Below are 18,942 nucleotides of genomic sequence, written 5' to 3'. Positions count from 1 at the left end.
TGTGCAACTTTTAATTTTTACAAACCTCAAAAACTCGAATGAAATCCGGAGATATTCAACAAACACAAAAAACTCGATGCAATGTTGACACTCTTCATATGAAATAAAGTTCCGGTCTGATCGTGAAATCATGACATACCTCTGTATTTGTAACAAGTTGCCAAAGGGAATTTGATTACACCAAATAGTTTCCGGGTTATCGCGAGTTGAAAAATGAGGGCTAATTAAATGAAACTGAGAAAAACTCATTTTCCATCTAATTAAAGATTCAAGAGGCTGTATCTTACCAACCATCATTCCGATCTACAAAGTCAAAAAAGGAAAATTGTGGGAAATTTTCTAGAATATCGTTTTTTTTGCAGGGATGCACAGAAATAATAAAGATTATTTGCTTTAAAAAACTAAGAATGCTAAAATTCACAGAGCTTATTAAAAATTATATGATGAAAATTAAAACAAATGCTTTTGTTTTAAGGAATGCAAAAACTCGCAGAAATAAAACAAATAAGTTGCCTTAAAAAAACAAAGAATGGAAGTCATACAAAAACTATTTATAATTACATGCTGAAATTTAAATAACTGCTCATGTTTGAAAGAATGCAAAAACTCACAGAAATGATTAAACTTAAATAAAAAGCCAAAAAAGCAAAAAATCTCAGAAATTGTTCCAAATTATCTACTGAAAACTTATAGAACTGCTCATGGTTGATTAAATGCAAAAACTCAAAGCAATAATAATACTAAGAAATAAATTTGGATGTCCGACTGATGGGTGGAGTGTAAAAAGATTGTTTCGGCTATCAGTCACAGAAAACGCGTCGATTTTTCCTTTGTCGTTGCCAACGATAAAGAAGGTCCCAACCAAGGACCGAAACGTTGGCGATGACAAAATATAAATCGACGCGAATTTTGTGACTGAAAGCCGCTAAGAAATAAAATACCAAAAAAAGCAAAGAAACACAACAAATATTTTAAATTAAATGATGAAAATTTAAAAAGAACTGCTCATGTTTGAAATAATGCAAAAAACTCACAGAAACGATACAACTTACATGAAAAACAAAGAATGTAAAAAACCATAGAAATTATTCCCAATTATATGATGAAAATTTATAAAGAACTGCTCATGTTGGAAGGAATGCAAAAACTCACAAAAATTCAACAAATAACCTGCTTAATAAAGAGAAAACAAAAGCAACAGAAAATATTTAAAATTATATGCTGAAAATTTAAAAAACTGCTCATGTTTGAAAGAATGCAAAAACTCACAGAAATAAAACAAATAACTTGTTTAAAAAAAAAACAAAAAAATACAAGAAGTAACAGAAATTATGTACAATTACGCCATACTAAACATGTTTAAAAATGCCTATGTTTGAAAGAATGACACTCAAATGAGTTGAAACCTTTGGTGTAGGTATTGATGAAAACTTTCCTAAAAAAATAGTTTTTGGTATTTCTTGATTTTTTAGATCTTTTGATATGTTTTAGGGGACCAAAACCCGCAACTTTTGAGCCATAGAGAAGTATGGTCAAAAATTTGGCTGCCGAGTAAGGATTTTTTGAAAAAATAGTGATTTTTGGAAAAAAAATCGAAATCTTATTCTTGAATTTTTTTTAACTTAGTTTTGTTATGTAATTATGAATTTGCAATCAAAAAGTACTTAACAGATTTTTTGATAAAGTGCCTCGTTTTCAAGGTATAGCCACCGAAGGTTTGATTTCAGATAAATATTTGCAGTTTTTCGATTTTTAAAAATAGTGACCATGAATGACCATTTCTGAAAATATTTTTTTAAGGGTGCACAGCAACGAAGGAAGTTCTTGTATTCTTATTCCAAAATTGTCAAACTTACGAACCCAATCCTGCAATAACGGGATTGTAAAATTAAACAAACTTTAGGGGATGAATAAAAACATATTTCGATAGTACCTGTAGTTTTGAAGATACTAAAATGTCTGTAACAAAAATCTGGGTGCAAAAGCTCTGGCTCTTAAAGTTCAGAAAATTTTCTAAAAATTGTCTAAGAGACATTGAAGATTGGACATCTGGGTGCTGAGAAACAGCAGCTTTTAGAAAAAGAAACAGGAAAATTGAAGTTTTCGATGTCGTAATATTGAATGCAAAATATATTTTTGAAGAAAAACTGGGTTTAAAAATCAAGATTTGCATTCGAAATTTTAACATTTTTCAAATTTATTTTTACACCAGAGTGTAAATTTCTAGCATTGGACACAAATTTCCGCAAAAACCACCACCGACATTTCCAGCTTCCCCGAAAACCCCTCGTCACCAATTATTAATTATTCGATTCGATTGTTTGCTTTCCATCCATTAAAGATGAACAGCCAGCGCTCAAACGTTTGCACAGGTCCCTCCTCACCTTCCCAAAGCTTCTCAAAAGCGCATACAAAGCAGCGAGCAAAAGCTCGCCGCAGCTCATTACACCCTTAATGGACATGTCATTGCCAAATTTTGCTGCGCCATGCGCATTCTCTCCGTGCATATGTGTTTGTGGTTGTGGTGCTGGTGGCAGCGCACAACGAACTGGAGAGTGAAATTCCAATTGAAAACAATTAGACCATTCACAGCTCCAATTAGTTGGCGTTGATGGGATCTCCTATTTCTATAAAGCTCGAATCGGCAAATAGTTTAGCGAAACAAAGAGATCCGCGACGGGTTGGGGTTGCATAATTAAAGAGTATTGGGGGAACTTTTGCTGGGATTAGTAATTGGACCAGAGTGGATACAAGTTTTGTGCTTTAATTTCGTTGGAACATTTCTATTTTTGGGCTTAGAAATCGTCACACGTCGCTTTTGACGTTCCAAGAAAAACGCATTTCAATGTTTGACCTTGAATAAACAAAAACTAGAGCACGCAATGTAAACAATAACAAACACGTTTTGTATGGTTGTGCATTGTCCCGAAGTTTGGTTGAATTTGGTTGCCGGAGTCTCGAGTTATAGTTTAAATTGTTTACGGTTTTGGAGCATGCACGTGTGTCAAACGCGTTCTGAGCCGAAATCCCTTTGGCCAGTTGTCGCACTTACATCAATTTTCAGGGGGTGTCAAGATAGCACGACAAGATTGAAACTTCTTTCATATGAAAAGTGACAACAATTCACGGAGTTTTTCGGTTTTATTGAATATCTCAGGATTGAAATCGAATTTTGGGAATCTGTAATAGTCAAAAGGTGAGGCATGAGCTGCACGACAATGAGGAGTTTGGCAGTTCTGCTTTATGATTCAAGATCTTAAACCAAGTTTTATGAAAATGACACTGTTCAGTTGGTATTACTTAACCTACCAGGTACGAAGCATTCAATCAAAGCGTTTTTACGATTCTTTGTGTTCCGTCTTCCTACCAACGTTGTCCCCGTTACATCGTTACACACATCGACCACGCTTCGAAAGCCCGGTGGTTCACGCATCGTTTAGTTCGCCAAATGGCACTTGGCATGCAACCAGAAAGAGTTCCCTTCTTGCGCTTGCCGTGATCGGTGAGCCATAGAATCCGCAAGCGCTCTTATGCAAAATATTCCGGCTTCTTCGGTTCGATAGTTCTTTCTTGCGTGCATATTGGCGGTTATTGCAGGCTGCCAAGTAGGTAGGCTGCGCAGCTTTTTGTTGCAGAAGCCCAGTTGAGGTGTAACGCTGTGCAGCTATTTGTATGCCCACTTCCCGTACTCTTCGTGCGCCGCACATCCGAACCAATCCGCAATCGCTGAAGACACACGTTTATTTACAAAACAGTCAGCGTGACTGAATATCTGGCGCAAAACATGTGTACCTGATGGTACATACATAGGGGGAGAGGGGGTAATATGCACCCCCTAAGGGAAAACTGTGATTTCTCAACCTGTAATGGTTTACTGTGAAAGAATTTTGTTCGATGTTCTAAAACAACTATTATTCTTCATCATCCATGTGGAAAAAGTCTTAAAAAACCTCAAAATTGTTCGAAAATATCAAATTTCTAAACACATTTTTGATTCATTTCAAACAACAATGCGGGGCAATATGCACCGCAACATTGGGGCAAAATGCACTACAACAACGGGGCAAAATGCACCACAACATGGGGCAAAATGCACCGGGTAAAATCAGTTTTCACTAGTCACCACTAGATGACACCGCTGTTTTTTACTAAGGAGCTTCACAGCGGTGCATTTTGCCCCGACCACGCTTTTTGCTGAAAATTTAATTAAAAATGCATTTTTTGATGTTTTTGGACTCATCTGTCATCAGAATAATGAAGATTATGGCAAAAACTATTAACTTCAACACTTACAATATCAATAAATGCTTTTTATACTGTCCAAAAATCATAATGAAAGTGCAAAGAAAATTAGATGAAAACACAACATTTTAAAGTTTTGCAAATAACTTGAGTTGTTTTAATACTGCGATGCTCAAATTTTTCCAGCATGATTTAGTAATGTCATGCTTCCAATTTCTATGATTTTTCCCCGGAAAATTCTTCCAAATACCGAGAAAAGCTGGGGGTGCGTTTTGCCCCGGGGGTGCATATTACCCCCTCTCCCCCTAATACTGGAATGTAAATAGGGCTCTTCTTGAGCTTCTCCTCGTAGGCAAAACATCCGAGCAAGAACTTCACAAGAAGCGGTTGTGCCTGCTTCGCAAACAAACAGAACTCCAACAGCTCGCCTCCAAAGTCCCAATAAATGGCTCTCCGTGTGGCAGCACAATTGTGAAAGGCACAAGGTTAGGCTAAATGTTACCACACGGCGGCGCCACCAACTTCAGTGTGGAGATCGGGAGATATTTAAATAGCGAGTTCAGGCTTCAGCTAAAAGGTGCATAAAGAGCATTCGCGGCACGTTAATGCTAATGGTAACATTTGCAGCTCAACACACGGGTCCTATTAGTCAGCTGAGCAGCGGAGTTTGTCTGCTGCGTTAGACGGAGATACTTCTCGAGAGGGAAAAGGAACGAGGACGAAGGTCTCGTCGCGGAATAGGTCGTGTTCTATGTGAAGTGCTAACCGCGCTAATGATGCTTCGTAAGAAGTCCTCTCTACCGTTTTTGGGTCTTCCAATTTGTGCTTCTCCGTGATGTTAGAAGAGCAATGTGTGTGGTGGCATTTGAACATCAAAAACTTCAAGGATTCGTTACAGTTGGTTAGAAGGGGCAGTAAACGTCCCAATTTGAGAATATTTTATTTTAAGATGTGCGAGAAAATGTAACGTGAAAATGGGATAAAACTGAACACTGAATGAAAGGTCGATTCACTCATCAGGGGTCTTTCAAATATTACGTCCAGAGATTTTCAGGATTCAGGATTCTCCCCTCTCCCGTGACACAAAATTGCAAAGCTCTTTTTGTCACTTGAAACATGATATCCAGAAAACACTTTTTAATAGAATAATTAGGAACAGAAAAGTAATTAGGAAGTGAAAAGTTCAAGCAAATATGGAATCGACTAAAATATAATATTTTTTTTTCGAAAGTAAAAAATTAAAAACTGGCTTTAATTTGAAAACGGTGCACCTTATTAAAATTTCACTTCACTACTTTTTGATTGCAAATTCGATTTTACATCGAAAAATGAATTTTAATTTTTTTTGCGACCAATATTTGGATTTTTTGAAAAAAAAAATCAGTATTGATTGGAAAATTCATAACTCGGTCAAAGATTTTTTGGCCGTTCTGGAAAATTTCTGAAAAGTCGGCAATTAACAAAATAAAAAATTATGGGAAATTGGACGAGCTTTCCGGTAAAAATATTTACGAGACTGAAAAATCAAGTCTGTCATAAAGAATTTGTCAAAAACCACTTAAAACCTATTTTTCAACATTATTATTTTTAAAACCGCTGTATCTTCACAAGGATTGGACTTAGGACAATGGTCAATATGGAGACTTTTATGTAAAATTGTCTGGGAAATCGATTCCCACTATCGGTTTTTGAAAATTTTGACGTTTAGACCACTTTTCAAAAAAAAAAAAAAAAAAACAGTTTCAGTAAATGATTTTTTTATTTTTTTAGGAGAGACATACCATCGCATATTCGCTCTACAGCATTGCCTTGGCGTTCTCGATTGCGAGTTTCCTACTCGAAACTAGGTGTCCGAAGGCTTGATTGTTGAGGCAATGGCAAACCTTTTTTTACACCTTAGCTTCCATCCACCCCGGGATTCGAACTGACGACCTTTGGATTGTGAGTCCAACTGCCTACCAGCGACTCTACCGAGACAGGACCCAGGGAGACGACTCCTACACCTGGACTGAGCTAACGACCTAACCTTTTTAGGTTAGTCCGGGGCCAACATTAACTTCCCGTCCGACGGAAGGCGTGATCAGACAAATCTCGTCTCAAAATTTGCTACCGGGACCTTCTGGGATCGAACCCAGGCCGACTGGGTGAGAGGCAATCACGCTTACCCGTACACCACGGTCCCAGCATATTTTTTTTATATTTTTTTCAGAGATTTAATAATAAAAAGGCTCAAACTCTTTTGCGTTTTCTTTATTGTAGTGTTGACATTTTTGCTGGAAATGTGCAATCAATTTGCATTTTGTAGATTATTTTAATGAACAATATCTTCAAAAATATGTTTTAATTTTGAAAATGCATTCTAAATGCTTGTAAAAATCTTGTGAAATGTTTTAATTAAACAAATTAAAGCCTAAATGCAATGTATTTACAAAATTTCGTGGCAAGTGGCAGATTTCACAGATTTCGCGGCTTTCGTCAAATCGTGAAACATCACGATCCCTAACAATCTGGTTTAGCATTATCAAAACAGCAGAAAATAAATGAAATTTCAATGCACAGTATCGCAAAAAGTTTTTTTTAACCCAAAACGTGTTTTTCCTCAAAACTTAGATTTTTTAAACTTATTTAGTAAAAAAAATGTTTTGATGTATAAAGCATCTAACTTCAATTCTTGCATCGACATGTTGTAACCATAGCGGCTTTAAATCAAATTTGCTATCAAAAAGTACTCTTAGGAAAATTTTTTTTAAACTCGCAGTTTTTCCATTTAATAAAATAGTGCCCATGTGTGCTAATTATTGAAAAAAAAAAACTTTCCAAGAGCTGGAAGCGGCTCAATACTTGTATTTTGTTTTTTTTTGTGATGAGAAATTTTAAACCTGCCTCTGTGATCAGTTTATTGAAATGAGAAAACAAAATGCAGAAATTATGTTTTTCGTGACAAATACTGCTTTCAGCTCTTGAACAAATGGTAAAGCTTTTTATTGATGGTTTTACTCCAAACAACCCTATGTTTTCAAATATTTGAAGAAAGCTTTGAATATATTTTTGCATTTTTTTGAGAACAAACAATAGAAAGTAATTTTTCAATGATTTTTTTTGTATTATTATGCAATATGATTTAAATTCCCTGGGCCTTGTAAAGTCAAGGGGCATGATTTGATCCTAGTGCATTAGTTAAAATTTGGGTAAACATTCTTTTTTTATAAGCACTATGGACACCACTTCATGCTACGAGAACTCGCTTTGCCGCAGCCCCAGGGCTTACTCGTTGACCGATAAGCTGTCTTCGTGAACTAAGTAGTTCTCCGATAGTGAAAATATCACAATTGCACAAGACACCGCTGCTTCTGTGACTTTTTCACTATCACAATGTGGGATTTAGGTTGGGTCTTCAGGATAGTACAATTGTGTAGTTGCTTAGCATTAGCAATAAATCTGTATTCTTTCAAAATCTATTTATAGTTAAAGTTAGTTGCAATTGTTAAGTAAAAGTAATGCTGTCAATAAACTTTGATTGATGTAGAATACTAGGCATTCTTTTATGTCAAATTGTCCATAGAGTCTCGATCAATCAATAATGTAATGATATCGGACAAAATTCGTTGATCTGTTGAACTAACGGTTTTCGGATTATGGTTGTATACGGATCTTTTGACGTAAATGGTCATTTCTTTTTCAAATCGCGATTCTATCCTATTTGTATATCAGTTCATAATTTTTTTTTATTGTTTTTGATAGAAGTAGTACTACAACAGTTAAAGGAATGTTTAGTTTTGAACATCAAGTTTAAAGGATTTTAGATTAAAGTTTAGATTTTTAATCCAAAGTAGTTAGCAAATGAATATTTGGACTTATATGAATAATTGAACATTTTGGACTTATGAATAACACACAACTGTGCATTTATTCTAGAGTCAGATCCATATAGCGTCAGTGTTTATTTGGTTGAAGTGTACTAATTCATTGGCAGATCTGATTCTAGTTGTAATGTACGACAAGACTACTGACGGACGTGACAGGAAGAGGGCCCAGTTTAGAGGTTTCGACATCAACGATGTGCGGCTGGATCACCCTCCCAAAAAGTCTTTTATTTTTACACATTCATCCCTCTAACACCTGTAGTTGCCCAGTGCTCCATAATTCTATTACTTCAAATTGTAATTTCTTTAGTACTAAATATTCAACCAATTCAAATAATTCTTTTTGCACAAATTCGATTTTCATCTCATTTGATCATGGTAAACAAAAACGTAAAAAAATCTCAGTTTTAATTTGGAGGTAAAGAGTTAATATTGTTTTGATGAAATAACATCAATCTGTTAAAAGCTTACCTAATTGTAATAATGTAATACTCATTAAGCAATAAGTGACGAATGACCTCTAGGTTAAAGTCACGTTAATAAAATAAATTACAACATTAAGCAAGATCTATTCCCAGTGGTTTCAAAAATTAATATTATCAAAAATAATTTTGATATAAGCCAAACAATACATTCAATTAAACAAAATCATGTTGAGTTTGTTCATTTATTATTTTTTCAGAGCATTTAAAAAAAATGTTCTAAAAATTTAAGAAAATGTATAGTTCCACATGAATTTCGGGAATTCCCGCGAAAATTGCAAATTTCCCGGGAAACGGGAAATTTTTTTTCGGGAAATCCCGGGAATTCTCGGGAAATTGGACGCTCTAGGTCTGGGAGGTGAGATTGGGTCATACAAATATCGGCATTTTTGTACGACCTAATCTCACCCCCCAGACCCAATGTCACCCCTGATGACGGTATATCAATTTATAGTCATGGAAATCTATCAGAAATTGCGGTTTTAAGCATTTGAAGACAAATGAAATAAATTTCGGTTGGTATTTTTACAAAATGTTAATTTATTGAAGTTTTAAAAAGTTTGTGCTCCTCGAAAAATGTCTGGCACAAGCTCAAAAATCCTTGATAGGGACAGCAAATATTCGAGTAATAAATTTGAAAATCGGGATACTACCTATTTTATCCTGTTTCTGTTTTAACTGAAACAAAACAATTGATTGAACACTTCGGCTTTCAATTTACTTTAAATGAATCATTTTTCACACATTCCTTGGCATCTCAGCTCTCAAAAATCATTAATCTCTTTTTTGTCTAGAGCCCAGTACTCTAAAGTGATTCAGTTTTTTTTAAATCCAAGATGGCGGCCAAAATGGTGTTGATTAAATATTGGAAAAATGCATTAATTAATTTTATAGGCAATCAACTAATCAAATTTGACTAAAATGGGGTCGCAGAACTCGACTTTGATGCTTAAAGCAAGAAAATGAAAAATACGAACAACAACTTTTTTTTGTTCGTAATTCGATTATTTGAAGTCCCATACAAACTTCAGATAATCGATATTTCAGATAATCGAGAATTCGGATTATCGAGTCTGGACTGTAGTGTGCAGCTTTCAAACACACATGCCGCGAAAACCGGAAATGTGGCATATGCGACACAGAAAACACCGAAAAATCAACGCAAACATTGAAATTAGGGACCTACATAGGGAAATGAATTGTTCTGGCAGAAATTTCAAACATCCAAAGTCATTTAAATTTAAGGTTGAAAATTTTGTAGTTTTTCTTTGGTGTTGACACTTTTCTTGTACCGAACAAGCACAAACATAATAAAAACTACTAGATTATTATCAACAACAGTTTTACAATACTTGTAATTGTTATAAGTCTCGTTTTTTGCCAAAATTATTTTAAATGGATTCCAACCTTGTTTTTGCATGATCTTGTTGCTCGATTGGAACCCCGATTTGACAGTTCGATTGGAACCCTGAGAGTGACATTTCGCCTCTCCATATAGGCTCACTAATTGAAATGGCATTCGCGGAAAGTGAACGTGTTTTCGTGTGGTGGCTCTGGCATGTAATCTGATTAGAAAGGAGCATTTTCCGCTCATCTTTTTTGTTGGATTCGCTCTGAGAATTACTTGAAAGCTTCCATTTTGAATTATCGTGATTATCGCCACCTGAAATCGGAATCGGGGCGGGTTCTTTGAGTTTCGATTTCCGAAAGGAAACAAACTCACAGCCACTTGATGATCTTGAAATGAAAGGTTATTGATTTCTTTTCTCTCTTGTTTACTTCCAGGTTTGGAATCTCAGACGAGATCTCTGCAGAACAAGTGCTGCTCTCTATTACGCGTGGATGCTACCAGTTCGAGGTTGAACTTTGTGTGGAATTTGTGCTTGTTTAAGATTTTCATCTTCTAAACAAGATCAATCGAGTGTGTTTGTGTGTGAGTGTGTGTTTTTGAACAAACGAATCATCGAAACAACGAAAGTAGTGTGCCAAAGCTCTTCAAGTGGAGAGAGTCCGAGAATGTTTTAGCGCTTGAGTGGACCATTGGTGAAACGAGAAATGCAGCTGTGCAGCAGCAGCATTCCGGTAGTGGTCATCGTCGATACAACGGACAATCATGTTTGGAGTGGTTTCAACGATTCAGCAACATCCACCAATCGTTAGCTGTTTGCCACCCCGACCGATAAGCAGCGGAAGCGGTAGCTCTAGTGTCGACGAGGAAGATTCGAATTCCACGACCGCTGGGACGACCAGAAACGGTCCGTCCGAGATTATCAACTCGGTTGGTGTTTCGGGTGGGAACGGAACGGACGGAACTGGTGGCGGTGGAGGAGCGCGAAGTGTTGTCAACATGAAGTGGAACAGCAGTTCCACGTCCAGCAGCTTGAGCAGCAACAGTGGGAGCGACCGGAAGAGCACGTTCTACACCGAGCCGGAAACGAAGGTGAGATATTATTAAGATTTAAGGATTTTTAATTAATAGAATTTTACATGATAAAGGTTAACAAATTTTGTTCCAGTTCTCAGAAGGTGTGCCGAGTATCTTTCAGTACATAATTGATGGAGTACTTCGAGTCTAGATTTGACGCAATTATCCACTAATTATATGATGGCTTTGATAGCAGTAATTACCCCACGCGCTTCAATTTCAACCAGAGGTCTACAAGGTTCACGCCTATCTGGCAAAGGAAAAGCTTTAACGACTGTTGTTGGCAACTTGTTGCCCAAAAAAGCCCCCGTCAAAATAAACTGTGCGATTTCCAATATCTGGCTACTGGTCTTTGCGGCATGCAAATTACCACCCCTCGGAGGAGAGAGGTTGCCAGCAGCACACACAATATTTATATACAAACAAACCAATTAGTGCCCACTATGCCGCTGTTTGCCCAATCGAATCGAGTCGAGACCCTGACTGAAATTATTAATTTGCTTCCAATTACATCCGAGCGAATTTTCAAAGCCTCGAATCGTTTAGCCTTTACCAAATTGATCCAGCTATCAGCTGTCGACGATCGCGTTGAAATGTTGAAAAGCTCGAGAAAACCGTTTAAGCGGGCTTTATTGGTTAACGACGGTGATTTCGAAAATTTCGAATGTTTGTCTGTGTCGACAACTTTGGGGCATCAGTGTTGGTGGATGGTCTTGTGACCTACCCCAACGAAATTCAATTTGTCACTTTTTCGTTTGACACTGTTTTAGTTACTACCCCCTTGGTTGGTCAAAGTCAAACTGAAAAGTGGCGAATTGCCACTTTTTACACGGCGCTCACGCACTCTATCAAAACTAACGTTTGGTAGTGTGTGTGAACTTCATGTAAAAGGGTTGTCAAACCAAAAAGTGAGCCCGTTCGTCTGACAACTGTTGGTGTCAAGCCATCGGGGTTTGAGTGTAATAAACTTTGAGTGAAACAAATGGGCAAAACTAGAAAGTACATGTGTAACAAGTTCACAGTCCATACTTAAATCATTGGCGCCCATTTGGGAACAGCTGGACTGATGAATGAGAAATAAAAAATGAATTAAAAATTGCAACATTTGCACACTGTGCATCGTTGTTGAAGACGAACCAAACACAATCAGCATGATGTTAAATCTAATGTGATTTGTATCTAAACAAGTCATTATGCTAGCGGTATTGTAATGCAAAACACGGCTTATGATTTTATTATTATGATTAGTCTCTAACAACTGTTATTCAACCAGTTGAGGAAAATCAGAGCCTGCTAAATTGAATCTACAATAAACAACTCAAATAGCAAAAATCGAAACGAATACATGCAAACGACTAAGATTGATTTGGTCTTCATTCGGTATTGTTCCAACAGCAGCTTTCAACTAGGAAACTTCAGAGATTAGAGAAATGATAACTGTACACAATTCACCGGGGTGCTTTATCAGTCGATCTACGAACAGCATTGTAGCATCAAAGTCTAGTGATCAGCAGATTGGACGTTCAACGATTAGCAGATTGGACGTTCAAACGATTAGCCGTGCGTCTCCATCCAAGTGAAACCATCATGAGTGATGACCATTGCTACACCCAAATGAGAAGTGATTAAGACGCAAATTTACAAAGTTTGTTTTCGATGTTTTACCTTAAACCATTGAAAGAATACAGCAGGGTATTTTTGGCCGCATTGAGTTAAGAACGCCATTTTATGTAGCCGTGCCTCACCTTTTGACCTTCACAGATCCCCAAAATACGATTGTAATCCTGAGATATTTTATAAAAATCGAACAAACTTCATGCATTGTTGTCACTCTTCATATGAAAGAAGCTGCAATCTTGTCGTGCTACCTTGACACACCTCGAAAATTGTTGTAAGTGCGACAACTGGCCAAAGGGAGTTCAGGTCAGAACGCGTTTGGCACACGTACATGCCCGACTGCCGTAAACGCTTGTATTTATAATGCACAGAACGGTCAACCAAACAAAACTTGTTTGTTATTGTTTACATTGGGTGCTTTTTTTTATTTATTCAAGGTCAAACTTTCAAACGCCTTTTTCTCGGATCGTCCAAAAAACCAAGACATTTCCAGTCAAACTTTGGGTGTACCGAGAAAGGGTCCGTTCATTGTGGTCGAGGCGCATCATCGCGGTAATTAAGCCAACGTGGTTTCATCAACTGGCCCAGACACCGCGACGCCTCCACCGCGTAACGGTTCTGCTGGGCTTCCGAGAAAATCTAAATCATCCTCCGGTGGCGGCGCCGCTGCCACTTGCGTCAGATCATCAAAATACTCATGTCGAAACCATGTTCAACCATCGACGGACAAGCTGGTACACAATGGGACAAAAGGCGGGCGCCATTTTACACAAACACCCCCGCACAATCAGCGTGTGAGTGTTTGTGTGTGCATGTAGCTTAACCGAAAGAATTACGAGTAATTAATCTGTGGCTTGAAACCTGATGCAATGCAATAGCCCATTGTTTGAAAGGTGTGTGCAGAAGTGACTGGCGCTGATGGGGACTTCAACTTGAACGTCAGGTTGGCTCCAAAAGACCACTTCACTCGGCTTTATATGTCAGGAAAAGGCCTTTTGCCTCGACGCGTGTGCTGGCCTCAAGCGAGCTAAATGTTGGGGACACACATTAGAAGGTATGCGTTTTATGCAATCGCCCCGGGTATGCCATCATCGACATCATTATGATCGGTTGGTTTGTAGTTTAGTGGATATGCGAGCAATAAATAACGGAGAATCGTAACGAAACCGTCTTCCTCATACTGGGGATCTTAGATCACTTGCGTAATTGTTATGGTTATGAAACAATCTATACCTAATCTATACCTTTGGCTAAAACTATTTGATTGCTGTGATCCTAGACCACCTTTGGCTAAAACATGAAAGTATATATTTTTCATGATACATGCAATTTACTGAAATACACCTATTTAACGGGAGTAGACTATTTCCTCAAGTCATCAATGTTATTTAACAATGTGTGGAACGTCTCAGAACTGATTTGTGCCCTTTGAAGATGTTTTTATAAATTGTCAGTTTTATTGGCAAAAGTTGCTAGAGAACAATAGAGTCATTCTCCCCATACTTTGGCAACGGTTATCACTTGTTTTTTTTTTTATTTTGATCAAACTTTTTGGGGGCCTTTTTGTGTTGATTCACCCAAAGCAGGAGTTTTCTGATTGATGTAATCGTCTAAATCAAATGTAAAATTATGTCTTTACGTATGATTTATTGCAACATTCGGATTTTTTTTCTGCGTTAGAACAAAATTGTCGACCGAGATACAATTTATGAAAAAAAAACTTTTTGTGATAAAAAAAATCTGACTCAAAAAAATGTTTGAGGTAAGCTTTACATGTAAAATTCAATTTGCGATAGAAAAGAACTGACCGGAAATTTGTTTAAAAATAGGGTGCCGTTCTAGAGATATACTCACATAATGTTTGATTATACCTTTAAACATTTCTTTTTTTGTGATTCCTTAGTTACATGCAAAAATTGTTCCAAAATGTATTATGATGTAGCAAACAGCTGGTAGTAATTTTTAAAATTCTGTTATGTACTTCGAAAGAACTTATTGTATCTTGATTATTCACCAATAAAACCGAGTTGAAATTGAAAAATGTTAGTTTTTCGATTTTTTTATATGGGTAATTCTCTACCAACTCACACGAAATCGGGAAAAGTTGCACCGAACCCTCTTCGATTTGCGTGAAACTTTGTCCTTAGGGGTAACTTTAATCCCTGATCACGAATCTTTGATATCTCATGACGGAGGGGCGGTACGACCCCTTCCATTTTTGAACATGCGAAAAAAGAGGTGTTTTTCAACAATTTGCAGCCTGAAACGGTGATGAGATAGAAATTTGGTGTCAAAGGGACTTTTGTGTAAAATTAGACGCCCGATTTGATGGCGTACTCAGAATTCCGAAAAAACGTATTTTTCATCGAAAAAAACACTTAAAAAGTTTTAAAAATTCTCCCATTTTCCGTTACTCGACTGAAAAATTTTTTGGAACATGTCATTTTATGGGAAATTTAATGTACTTTTCGAATCTACATTGACCCAGAAGGGTCATTTTTTTCATTTAGAACCAAAATTTTCATTTTAAAATTTCGTGTTTTTTCTAACTTTGCAGGGTTATTTTTTAGAGTGTAATAATATTCTACAAAGTTGTAGCGCAGACAATTACAAATAAAAATGATATATAGAAATAAGGGGTTTGCTCACAAACATCACGAATTATCGCGATTTTACGAAAAAAAGTTTTGAAAAAGTTACTTTTTGCGTTTCTCTTTGTTTCGTCGTCCGTGTCAGTCGCGGGTGACCATGAACGGCCATGATCGATGACGACCAACTTTTTCAAAACTTTTTTTTCGTAAAATCGCGATAACTCGTGATGTTTATGAGCAAACCCCTTATGTCTATATGTAATTTTTTTTTTGTAATTGTCTGCTCTACAACTTTGTAGAATATTATTACACTCTAAAAAATAACCCTGCAAAGTTAGAAAAAACACGAAATTTTAAAATGAAAATTTTTGTTCTAAATGAAAAAATGACCCTTCTGGGTCAATGAAGATTAGAAAAGTACATTTAATTTCCCATAAAATGACATGTTCCAAAAATTTTTACTGTCGAGTTACGGAAAATGGGAAAATTTTTAATACTTTTTTAGTGTTTTTTTCGATGAAAAATACGTTTTTTTCGGAATTCTGAGTACGCCTTTAAATCGGACGTCTAATTTTACATGAAAGTCCCTTTGACACCAAATTTCTATCTCATCACCGTTTCAGGCTGCAAATTATTGAAAAACACCTCTTTTTTCGCATGTTCAAAAATGGAAGGGGTCGTACCGCCCCTCCGTCACGAGATATCAAAAAACGGACCTCGGATTCGTGATCAGGGACAAAAGTTACACCCTAGGACAAAGTTTCACGCAAATCTAAGAGGGGTCGGGGCAAAAGCTGTGTGAGGTGGCGGAGGATTACCCATATTGATTAGGAGTGTCCATTTCTGAAAGTATTTCTTTAAGTTCAGAAAATTTCCCATATTTTTTTATCAGAATTATAGAAGATTGAACCTCTTGTCTGCTAAGATACAGCGGCTAAAAAAACAAAAACTGGAGCGTTCCGTTTTTTTTTAAATGTCCAATAAACAAAATATTCATTTTATTATTTTTTGTGGGTTTTATAAGTCCCTGTCTCAAGGCGGTTTAAAACAAACCCAAAAAAGCAAAAAAAAAAAAAAAAACAAATGTTGTTTATTTGACTTTTTCAAACAAAACTCCAAAAAAGAAGTTTTCTTTTACCCAAACATTTTTTAATACAACTGATGGTCTAATTTTCAAAACTTCCTGATCACTTCAAAACTAAAAAAAATCGGATGGTTCTGTCGAGTAACACTCCAGACTTTTTTTTTCAGAGGTCAACATTTACTATGTTTTTTTCGTTTCCTATATTTTATGTGAAAAAAAGTATGTAGAGATGTTTTTCATGTTACGACTTGCCCCTACGCATTTTTTTTCTACAATTTAAATAATAATTGTATCAAATATGGTAGAAATTATGAAAATCTAGCAAAAAATTGAAAAATTGAATGTAAAAATACGAAGAAACTAAAAAAAGAAAAGGTAATGATAGGAGGTGGTAGAAAAGGCAAAATGGAAAAACTGGAACAAGAAAAACATAACACAACAAAAGTGAAGTTTTTCGTAGAACTTCATAAATCTTCGAAAAAAAAAAATTAAAAAACCTAATGTTACCACATTGTTAAAACTTTTTCAAAGCGTATCAAAAACTAACTGAAACCGTGCAGACGCTTATAGTTTAAACCGGTGTTAAATCTTTGCTAATCGGTTCACTGGCAAGAAAAAAAAACTTGTAGTAATTGCCTGTTGCCGATACAACTTTGCCTTGGCATCTACAAACCTTGCAGAAAAAAAAACACTGCCGCTGCGAAGCGGCTCAAATTCAATATTTACGCCTTTCAAAGGCACCATTTATTCGCCATTTGAGCCGAAAGAAATCGTCACCGTCGCCAGTCTCTCACACGTGAAATGCCATCTCAGATCTCGGATTTCAGCTGCAAATTACTGCGCGCGCGTAAAACCCGCATCTAATCCACACGCACGCGTAGTCTTCACAGCCAACAGTTTGCCGGTATTGGTATGTGAAATTAGAAATTCGTTAGGCCTCCCCCCCCTCCTTACTCGAAATGTCCATCCCGCGCGCGATACGGTAGGTTAGTGTCGACGACCTAGAGATTTTCGACGCCTTCAACCGGAACAACGGAAATTGCACGCTGGCTTGAAGAACTCGCCTGGCGGCTCAAGGTCCCGTACCTTATGATCTCCGTGTGCGGACGTGGCCTTCAGGGTGGCTTAGCTGGGAAACGAAACGGTCTCACCGCGGGTTCGTGTCTTGTCTTAAGTTCTTTCTGAACGCACTGAGCGAGAATTAATTAGTGCCGGAAGTTGCCCACCCCAACTCTGTTAAGCAGTACTATGGAGTTGTCTAGTTTGACTGACCGGTCAGTCGTTGATGACAGGCTCAAGATCAGTTGCTAATTTGTCGGCGGTCTTAATCAGTGGTTTAGAGCATGACCCCAGGGCACGTGATTTGAACGTTAGAGGCTGAACTCAGAAATTTGACAAAGTTAAACAACTTGGGACTTTTTTTTACGAAACAAAGTATAATTCAATAGCTTAGAACATGACCCTCAGGGTACGTGATTTCATCAGCACAGTCTACGATAGTTGGTGGGGACCAATCTATCCGCCAGCAAATAAAGCTGTCACGTCGGACACAACTCTTTGCGACACGTTGCTGCCACCGAAACAAAAACTGGGCCAACATTGAAACCAGTCAACTCAGTTTTTTTTTGAGTCACATTATGTTTGCGTTGTCCCAACTCCCTCGACTTGGCGGGGCATAAAATGTTAATGATATGCAAGTCCAAAGGGTATTTTGGCGCACTCCAACGGAGGTCTCCCAGGCATGTTGCAGCAACTTCTACGAAACTGTCCGCTGCAGATCAGATCTTGGCGGTAAACACATTTGGATTAAGTCCATAAATTACCACCGGATTGTGGCGCTGCTGCTGCCTTAAGGTATATCCGACTCTCGAAATGTCCACCCGCCGCTCCGGTTGTTTGCCTCAAGACGTGACCTTAGACCGCCACGAGTTGTTGTTTTTGCGAGTTCAAATATAAAGTTGGGTGACAAAAATGTATGAGATTGGTAAAGTATGTCATGGTGGCGCTATTGATTGCTGAGGGCAAGGTTTGTGAAATAGTTACTTTTTTTAAGTGATAAACTTGAAAGCTTTGAAAAATGATTTTTAAGGCTGCTGAGAAAAAAAAATGTAAATGTTAATCTATTCTACTTACATTTAAATTTTATGTTAAAAACATAATCAATATTAGGACACACCCAAATCGCACAGTGTCAAAATTCCCATCTCACGACCTTTATCTCACGTAAAACACCGTTCAAATCGCACCTTCCGGTCGTGTTATGGTCAACGCCAAAATAATGCCACCATGTTCGATGTCGGTGGCCCATGAAATAAGCCTCAAATTTGTCAGCCTCCCACGCACAGCGCCACCGCCGAAACCAAGTCAATCATCATCAAGAAGAAGAAGAGCGCGTTTATCCGGTCCAGTTGGTTCTCACCATTCACCAAAAAAAAAAAGACTCAAAATCGTTCGCCAGGGAGGTTCGTCGCTTGATGAGGGTTCCATTTTTTATTTGAAAGTCTCTCGAACATGCACGCGGCGGCATTTTGTGGGGCGATCTTGAACTAGATTAGTTTGACCGTCGTGACGAGAGACGCTCGAATTTTGCTTTCGCGACGCGTCGCGACGGCTCAGGTTACCGGCCTGTAGAGTTGCT

At 37.4% G+C, this 18,942-nt stretch overlaps 1 protein-coding gene across 3 annotated transcripts in view; it reads left to right on the top strand.

Annotated features, from left to right (window-relative positions):
- LOC6038925 overlaps positions 1 to 18,942 on the top strand; it is a 91,082-nt gene that overhangs the window by 25,751 nt on the left and 46,389 nt on the right. The window contains exons 1-2 of one of the 3 annotated variants that reach the window (XM_038253270.1): positions 10,110 to 10,147; positions 10,373 to 11,027. In XM_038253270.1, coding sequence (XP_038109198.1) covers positions 10,701 to 11,027 — 327 coding nt within the window. In that variant the 5' untranslated portion in view covers positions 10,110 to 10,147; positions 10,373 to 10,700. Of the gene's footprint in view, positions 1 to 10,109; positions 10,148 to 10,177; positions 10,237 to 10,372; positions 11,028 to 18,942 lie in introns of those variants that run through there. The other 2 variants (XM_038253271.1, XM_038253268.1) reach the window with 2 other exon arrangements.

This window comes from Culex quinquefasciatus, chromosome 2 (assembly GCF_015732765.1).
Source record: "Culex quinquefasciatus strain JHB chromosome 2, VPISU_Cqui_1.0_pri_paternal, whole genome shotgun sequence".
In the NCBI taxonomy this organism is placed as follows: Eukaryota; Metazoa; Arthropoda; class Insecta; order Diptera; family Culicidae; genus Culex; species Culex quinquefasciatus.
Note: the sequence above shows the minus strand (reverse complement) of the source record. Positions and strands in the feature narration are given on the sequence as shown.